The following is a 9,061-nucleotide window of genomic DNA, read 5'->3' on the forward strand; positions in this document are numbered from 1 at the left end:
AATGTATATGTGGATGAGTCTATATTACAATTATGCATAAAATATACGTATATGCAAGGGTTATAAAAATGTAAAAGAAATGCACCCAAGCTTAATCACCGCCAAAAGTCTGGCTGAGAACGTTGGTACGATAGCTCCCAGAGCGAGTAAACAGCTCTTCATGAGTACCAGCATCAACACACAAGCCAGCTTCAATAAGGTAAATTGTATCAGCCTTGCGAATTGTATGCAGCCTGTGCGCAATAGCCAAAACACTAATGCCCTTCGATGCAACCTCTAGTCCCTCCTGCAAGAGTTTCTCAGACTCTGCATCGAGGGCACTAGTAGGCTCATCGAGAATAAGTAGTCTAGGCTTGCGCACGAGAGCTCGTGCAATAGCAAGCCGCTGCTTCTGTCCACCTGAAAGCTTGCTTCCATTTGCTCCACATGGTGTATCATAGCCCTGTGGGAGGTTGACGATGGTATCGTGGATGTTGGCTAGCTTGCAGGCCTCGATAATCTCTTCGTCTGATACCTCTGTGTTGGGGCGTGCACCTAAGGATACATTGAAGCGCACTGTACCTTCAAAGAGAACTCCTTCCTGTGGAACAAGGGCGATGTGGTCTCTGAAAGAGATGTCGTCTCGCTTCGTGATGTCTGTTCCGTCCACGAGGATCTCGCCTGAGGTGGGGAGGTACATGCGCTCTACCAGAGAAATTATCGTGGATTTACCAGCGCCTGATGGCCCGACTAGTGCACAGAACTGGCCTGGTCGAACGTGCACATTGAGACCGCGAAGGACAGGGGCATGCGCGCGTGCCGGGTAGGAGAATTTGACGTCTCGGAATTCGACATCTACTCCGCCCTGTGCCTCGGGGGTGAATGACTGGGTTTTCCCCGTGGCTTCGACGTCTTTCTCCGTCAAGAGCTCGGGAAGGGTATGAGGTTGGTATTTTGCGCCTGATGATCCAATTTCCAAAATAGACAGAACTCGTGCGACTGCAGCTCGTGCGTTGGATACTTCTGGAGCAAGTGCAAACATTTGACTCCAGAGCTGGGCGCTGACAAGCAAGGCGAACATGACAATAATGAATTGAGTCTCGCTGTAGGTCCCGTTGAAGATCTGCTTAGACCCCCACCAGAAAGCCAAAGCATAAGACAAATTACCAAGGAAATAGGCAAGCCCTAACCAGAGATTGGCATGGAGGCTGATCGCAGTGGTCTCTCGACGGGGACCACGAAGAGTCCTCCGGAAAGCAGCTAGAGTCTCTTCTTCCAGAGACAGCGAGGCAATGGTCTTGATAGAGTTAATAGCCTCAACACTGATACTGACAGATTGATTGAAGGCATTTTCGTGGCGCTCCTCAAATTGGCCAAGGACTCGTAGTTGCATAACACCCGTACCTAACAGGAGTGGCACAACAGCGATACATACAAGAGCAATCTTCCAGGCAATGCAAAGAGACATCACGACCGCGACGACGAGGTTGATACAAATTGAGAAGATCGTACCAATGACTGAGCCGCTGAGGCCTGCAATCAGATTCCCATCGTTCGTGATATATCCCAGCAAGCCGGTAGGGTTGCGATCATCGGATTGATGCCATTGCAGGTCCTGCTCAAACAATGAACGGAATAACAATACCCGTACGTTATAAATGGATTTCTCCGACACCCAGCCGAATCCTACCCAACTGACAACATTGGCAAAGAATTCGATGATTGCAAGAATGAAAAACATCAAGCCGAAGAAGTTACCCCGGGAGCGAATATAATCAGGTGTCTCGCAGGGAGTGAGGCTGCCCACGGTGTTACCAAAGATCACGGCTTCAGCGGAAAAGGCAGCACCGACGATACTAGCACCGACGAGAGCAATCAGAGAAAGGAGGAGATATGGACGCATGATCGGTAACATCCCCTTGCTCAGGTGCCAAAGGGACTTCTTAGATGGTTTCTGGGGATGCTTCGAACGGGGAGACAATTCGGGGAGCTGTTCGGTGGTTTTGATGGAGACAATGTCCTTACTCTTAGACGTTTCGATCGTGTCTTCATGCTCCTTGCGTGGTTCTGTTTCGGTAATATCACTCGAGTGGCTGTCAACTTTGGTGTCCGGCGAGTTAGTGTTCAGGTTTTGCAGTTTGACGAGACCACAGTAAGCCCCTTCCTTGGCCATCAATTCAGCATGGTTTCCTTCTTCGACGAGTTCTCCATCACGCATCACAATAATCTTGTCGGCGTTCTTGATTGTTGAAAGACGATGCGCGATCGATATCATCGTCCTTCCTTCGGAGCAGCGTCCGACAGCTTCAAGAATCTCCTTCTCACTCCGAGAATCGAGGGAGGCCGTGGCTTCGTCAAGAATCAAGACTTTGGGATCTTTTACCAATGCCCGGGCAACGGCAATTCTTTGCTTTTGACCACCGCTCAGTAGGGTACCATTCGAACCAACAACGGTACCGAGTCCTTCTGAAAGTCCATCAATGAATCGTGCGGCATCCGCAAGATTGGCTGCATGTTGAACCATCTCGACGATTTTTACCACATCGGGCCCGTGGACCAAAGCAGCTTCGCTCGCAGACTGACCACCACGAATTGCAGTAGCCGTTTCCCCAAGTTTGGGCCCAATCAATACAGCATGAAGGGCTTCGTGCTCTGGAGATGCCGAGTTGACCAATCCATGGGCGATGTTCTCCAAAATTGATCGATCAAGCAGTGTCGCTTCTTGCTGAACCATTCCAATACAGCTACGAAGCTGTCGTGTATTAAGCTCACGCACATCTTGGCCATCCAACAAAATAGATCCTTCAGTTGGATCATACAGTCGAAGCATCAGACTGGCAACGGTAGACTTTCCACTACCAGACAGTCCAATGATAGCGGTCTGCTTTCCCGCTGGACATTCCAAAGACACGTTACGGAGGACTGGCTGCTCCGGGCGAGAAGCATAGGTGAAGCCCACATTTCGGAGTTCAAAGTTTCCGGCGGTGGTTGAAGGCAGGGAGAGACCAGTATCAGACATGCCGTCAATTTGCGATTCGTGATTCATGTCCTTCTTCAGTTTCGTGAAAGCGGCCGAAGCAGCACCAAAAATTTGCAAGAACGGTGCAACCTGGCTGAGAACAAGAGTTGCTATGATAGAGATCAGTATAACTTCACAAGATTTGCAGCTATTATTACTTACCGTCAACCAGAACAAAGATCACGGTAAAGATCGATCCTACGGATGTGCCACCACCCGAATTTTTGGCCACTGAATTGGCAATAGTCCGACTTCCTTGCCAAAAGGCCAGGGCATTTGCCGCGTATGCAATGAAATACATGAATCCAGCTTGCACACCTGTTGCAAAAGCTTTCTTCAAACCCTCATTCCGTGCCAGGCGTAGATGGCCCTCGAACTTGCTTTCAAGGCGTTCATTGGCATTGAATGCGTGCACGACCGAAATATTAGACAGTCCCTCGGAGGCAACGGAAGAGGCAGCCGCAAAGCAATCAGACATGGTACCCGAATATTTTTCAATAAACCAGCCACCCACAAGTGACATGACAAAGTATGCAGGCACTAGTGAGACAAGGATTCCTGCCAACTTGGCATCTTTAATGAAGGCCACAACATACGAGGTGACGAAGAATGAAACACTGGAAATACAGATTCCAACTTTCTCGGAGGTCCCTGAGCGAATTGTTGAAATGTCACCATTCAGCCGCGAGGAGACTTCTCCTGAGGGTAGATGATCGAAAAAGGAGGGTTCCTGGCGCAAGAGACTCCGGAAGTACTGTTCGCGCAGACGCTGGGCCAGCCGAGCGCCACCGAGGGACCAGCACACCAATTGGATGTACATGAATCCAAACTGTGCAATAGCGAGGTAGAGAACATAGAGAATTTTGCTGTTGACTTCGGATTGGTACTCGGCCTGGACTTGTGGGCTGTAGTTTGTTTTGGCTGTGCAGCTTTCCGAGTTAAAGTCATCGATCAGTTGACCGAAGATAATACCCAGGAGAGGGAAAGGGACACCGGAGGCGACAGCAAAGACCAAACCAGTGACGAGAAGCAAGATATCGAATTTGGTCGGGTTGACTTGGACATAGATCGTGAAATATCCAAAGACTTTCTTGAGCTGTTTGTGAATGGCAACTTAGCTTTGGATCTTGAAATCAGGAGATATATCAGATTTACCTTTTCAATGACACTGGAGCTCGCCTTGGGGGGCGTTGAGTCTACCATGATGGCTATAGGATGCCCTGCAGAGCACCACCGACTTCAGCTGTAGGATACTGGCTTGTAGCACTGCCAACATTTGAAACAGTTTACGTTCACAGCTTTACTTCAACGATCGACTCAGAAGCTCTCTGCAGGGGTTCTCGGCCCGATACCGGATCATCCTACTGCTTCACCCGTCTAATGAAAAAAAATCTGATAAGATCGTCCGCTCCACGTAGCGATGCAGCACTGCCACGGAGCCATCTTCTCATGTGGATGAACTTGCCCCCTGACGTGGAAATCCACCGTGTAATTCAGATACGAATAGGAGATCAGCACTCCGTGATGGACAGTGTTACGTGCTGTGTCGATCACTTCAAGCTTTTCTTGGCGCCATACCACGGGCTACGTAAGTTCCCGAAAGGCTTGTCAATGCTTGACTGGGCGGGATTAACTTCTTGGAATCTGCATTGTACCATACAAGCCCTCAGTAGCAACTATTTGCTCTACAGTGACTCTTATGCCGTTGATATACACTTCGTAAAGGGTACGGGGAATTCCGCCGTTCCATGGAAACGGAGACAAAGTGGAAAGATAAGCCAAACTCAAATTTATCAGATCGACAGACGGCGTTTCAACCCTGGTACCGTGGCCCCACTGTTGCTCGTATCTGTTCGGTATTACCAAATACATGGAATCGGATGAATGGTCAGGTATACAGGTATTCATATACCAAGGATTGGAAATCTCTTGTTCGATTTTGATCATCATATCTCTCTTCTTTATACGCTTGCACTTTCCTGAAAGCAACTAGCAAACCTGAACTACTCGTCTCTTGGTAGAAACTCGCAGAGCCATGCAAGTTCAATCATTCAAGCGGCAACCACCGCCACAGACCTACGGGGCTGTGTCTTTCCCTGCTCCGCATGTCATGCTGGTCGTGTTCAATCGACCCAAGGCCCTCAACTCTATGACCAGCGCGGGCCAATATGAGCTCGAACGTCTCTTCGCCTGGTATGACAGTGAGCCATCCCTACGCTGCGCCATTGTCACTGGGGCTGGCCGTGCCTTCTGTGCGGGCATGGACCTGAAAGAGTGGAACCAGTTAAACGCTCGTCGTGCTCGTGGAGAAATAGAACAGCAGCCGATGATGCCACGATCAGGGTTCGGCGCTCTTTCCCGGCGTCATGGCAAAAAACCAGTCATTGGTGCAATTAATGGGTTAGCTTTTGGTGGGGGGATGGAGATTGTTGCAAACCTGGATCTTGTCATTGCTGCACGGAGTGCGCTCTTTGGTCTTCCAGAAGCTAAGCGAGGTGTGGTTGCAATGGCTGGCTCGCTGCCGAGATTGGCTCGAACGATTGGCCGGCCGAGGGCAACTGAGTTGGCTTTGACAGGGAAGAATATTACAGCTGCGGAAGCAAAGGACTGGGGCTTAATAAACTCTGTCACAGAAGACGCTGCAGCTGACTGCACGGTGGTGGAGCGCCCGGTTGTCAAAGCGGCTTTGGACCTTGCAGCGAGCATTGTTGATAATAGTCCCGACAGTGTGATTATTAGTCGCGCTGGAATTGTTGCTGGATATGAGGACGGGAGTGCAGAGAATGCTAGCCGCTTGTTGAGCGAGAATTGGGAGTCTGCTCTTGATGATGGAGCAAATTTGCACGAAGGTGTACAAGCATTCGCTGAAAAGCGGGCTCCTCGGTGGGTTGATAGCAAGCTGTAGAGATTTGTTCTGGTATACAAACTGTAAATAGCCTTGTGGTCTATTTGATCGTGATTCTTTCCGTGCTCGGCGCTATAATAGGTGTCTTTTGGCTCCATCAGTCAAAAGTTAGCATACAGTACAACAATGTCTCCCAATCTTTCAATCTATAGATTTTCAGCTTCGCAACTGATCGGAACTAAGCGACGAGATATCGTTTTATCTATTAGGTATAATGTATAGTGGTTCAATCGTCTAGTTACATTCAAACACCAGTTAATCTTCCGCAATCAATCAATACAAATCTAGTTTCGGTACGGTTTCGCTGTCGGTGAAAGAAATTCTTGACTCTTGGCAAAAGAGCTAGAATACTGAGCAAATCAATGCTTGGCTTTGCCTTGTAGGGCATTTTCCAGAACATGCTACCCAATCAGCAAAAGAGGTAAATTGTTACAATATATGGCTGTGTATTACACTTACACGAACAAGTCCTTGGTAATGCTGTGGTAACAGTACTAAATACAAGCTTATACCAGGGTCCATTAGACCTGGCGGGATCGGCAGGCATGAAATCTTTCTCAGCAAATGAAACGCGCACGTTTGTAAGTCCACATCACCTGGTCCAATTTTGTATTTAATCTAAGGTAATTTGGTGTTGAAATATTGTGTTATACAGAGGTTGACGTATCGTATTCGGCAGGCGAGTGGTGAAACTGAACACCGCCTAAAATACTTCAATTTACGTTGTGCTTGGTGAGAAATTGTACAGCTACGGTATTTATCCTTTATGATCATGATACAAGGCCCACCGGTCGCGCAGTTGCGCGGCCCATTTGCTTCTTGCACCTATGATGCGAGGGCTTATAAAACCTAGTGCTAGGATAAGAAGCTACAATACAACTTACCTCATGTGCTTAGGAATAGAAATTCATTTAAGATAGTTCTGGATGTGATAAATACTTTGCACAATTTTCGAGGACGAAGCAACTGAAAGCACGCAGAATGCGTGGTCACGGGAATATTGCTCTTTAAGCGACTCTTCAGCATCTCCTTCTCGGAAAACAGGACTTTTTAGAATGGACCTGGACGGTTGGACCTGGTTGTGTGGACATGTTTGCTAAGGTAGTGTTCGCTCTACGTGCTAAAGCACATCTTCGAAAAGTAGCTGTATACCCCGTTTCCTGTTATATGTCCACCTGTAGACTCCCGGGCTTCCGAGAAATCGTCCCCAAGAAAGCAGACCGAAAAGAGAAAGCAAAATGGCGGGTAGTCAGGCGATGCAGCCTTTCCGAGGGGAGCAACGGGATCGAGAACTCCGATGGATTCATCAGTGATATCATGCTCACAGTCCGGAGACACTATACAAGCCAGATAGCGGAGTACCCAGCGCTGAGGAAGGGCGAAAACGACAAGAATCGGTCTCAGCAGGAGGAGTTGATCTGGAGTGAGAAACCTCAATTGGCATCAGCTGTGAAATCTTGAAGCAACCAGGGACAGCTCCAATCTACATTCTTTTTTTTGTCCCATTTTCAACGTCTTGGACCGATAATCAAGATCATACAAAGGCTGCAGGGATTCATGATTGGAGTTTCTTACGAAAGTATTGATTTTGCCACCATTCAAGTATTGAACCCGAAAAAAAGGTAAACAATCGCACCTTTCCCTTGCAAATGATGTTGTTCTCATGCTAGTGAGAAACAGATTTGTCGCTTTCAGGCCAAATTTAAGTACTTGGTCAAGTTTCTTTCACTTGTGCGTAAGTCTAAAAGCAGGCATAGCTGATCGAAAATGCAATAAAAACAGTTGTTGAGACGTGATAGACATCATAGTAGAACAAGGCTAACCAAATAAACATAAATGTTCTTGCATCTAAATTCGTTAATACTTGAGTAGATCTTAAAGTCTCAAGACTACTGAGGTACATGCAGTGAAGCTGTCCACAAGGGCAGGATGCCACGAACTACTCGTGGTCTCATTCGATCCCAAATCGCCTAGCTACTTCCAGAAAACCATCAGACTTCAAATCAATCCACATATCAACCCAACCCTCAGCCTTGGCTTGTGCAATCTCCTCGGGTGAGAAAGCCTCCTCAAGCTCCCGCTCAACATAGATGGTCTGAAGCCCACAGCTTTTAGCCCCCTTCAAATCACGAAGGTGGGCCGCAACCATTCCACACTGGCCCGGCTCCAAGTTGAACTTTTTGGCAGCACCATTATAAACCAGTGGCGATGGCTTATAAGCACCAAAATTCTCCGAGCTGGTTAAATGCGTGAAAGGCAACGAACCGTATCGCTGTAGATCTTGCAGCAAGGAGACATTACCATTCGACAGCGTCGAGGTCTGGAATTTCTTATTGAGTTGAGTAAGGCCCGAGACACTATCCGCCCAAGGGTTGAGTCGGTGCCAGCTGAAAGCAAGTTCCCACCGCTCCTCGTCGGTAAACAGACCATCCAAGCTGTGTTTGTGAAGGAGGTCTTGGAGAGCATTGAAGTGGTGCTGATCGACCGACACGAACTCAGTTGATGGATCAAATGTAGCTGTGAAAGTGCCGTAAGACTGCCGCCATTGTTCGGCAAATGCGAGCCAGTCGTGGGAGGTCATGGCTGCTGCGCGGTCCCGCACGTCGGCTGAGAGGCCCTTGCGAGTAGAGTTCACAGCCACTTTGCAGGCTGTGTTCAATTCTTGGGAGACGCATGTACGCCACTCGACCACTGTGCCGAATGTATCAAAAAAGAGCATCTGGGGTGGGTGGGTTGTCGACATGGTGGGGTTGGATGGATCTGCAAGATTGCTGATATTCAGGATGTCCCCCGCCTTGGAGATTCTGTAGGCTGCCGAGATGCGTCAGAATCTTCAGTTGAGATCCTAGCTCGGCGAGAGTTAAATGAGTCTATTGGAACGTTCATTGCCCATGTGCTCATGATATATGCTTAGTCACGCCGAGGTTAATCAAATCTGCGGATCTAACAGGCTGATAGTTCTGGCGCAAGTTGTTCAAACGATCAGCCTTGTCAGAGCCTGCGAGTTGACCTGATTATGACAAGTATGAACCTTATGATGGGGCTGGTATTGAGCAGTGGAATGTGGACAGTCCACAGTGTGAGAGCGCCAAAAGGGACAACATTCTGCCTCTTCTTTCCATTCCCTCTTTTGTCTCTCTCTCTTTCTGTGACCTTTC

General features: G+C 48.3%; 3 protein-coding genes across 3 annotated transcripts; 1 reads left to right on the top strand and 2 right to left on the bottom strand.

Moving 5' to 3' along the window:
- Positions 1 to 91: 91 nt before the first annotated feature.
- N7511_002786 (ABC transporter ATP-binding protein) lies at positions 92 to 4,201 on the bottom strand (the record flags this gene model as incomplete). The annotated part of the gene is made up of 3 exons (XM_057125211.1): positions 92 to 3,108; positions 3,161 to 4,094; positions 4,154 to 4,201. 3 exons carry the CDS (start codon positions 4,199 to 4,201, stop codon positions 92 to 94), a joined length of 3,999 nt encoding a protein of 1,332 aa, XP_056987370.1.
- An 832-nt stretch (positions 4,202 to 5,033) lies between these two features.
- N7511_002787 (enoyl-CoA hydratase/isomerase family protein) lies at positions 5,034 to 5,903 on the top strand (the record flags this gene model as incomplete). Its single annotated transcript, XM_057125212.1, has 1 exon — positions 5,034 to 5,903. The coding sequence occupies one exon, from the start codon at positions 5,034 to 5,036 to the stop codon at positions 5,901 to 5,903; it is 870 nt and encodes a 289-aa protein (XP_056987371.1).
- Positions 5,904 to 7,854: 1,951 nt separating this feature from the next.
- N7511_002788 (haloacid dehalogenase, type II) lies at positions 7,855 to 8,646 on the bottom strand (the record flags this gene model as incomplete). The annotated part of the gene is made up of 1 exon (XM_057125213.1): positions 7,855 to 8,646. The coding sequence occupies one exon, from the start codon at positions 8,644 to 8,646 to the stop codon at positions 7,855 to 7,857; it is 792 nt and encodes a 263-aa protein (XP_056987372.1).
- Between the last annotated feature and the right edge of the window lie 415 nt (positions 8,647 to 9,061).

Source organism: Penicillium nucicola, assembly GCF_028828085.1.
Source record: "Penicillium nucicola strain IBT 29836 chromosome Unknown utg000002l, whole genome shotgun sequence".
Classification (NCBI taxonomy): Eukaryota; Fungi; Ascomycota; class Eurotiomycetes; order Eurotiales; family Aspergillaceae; genus Penicillium; species Penicillium nucicola.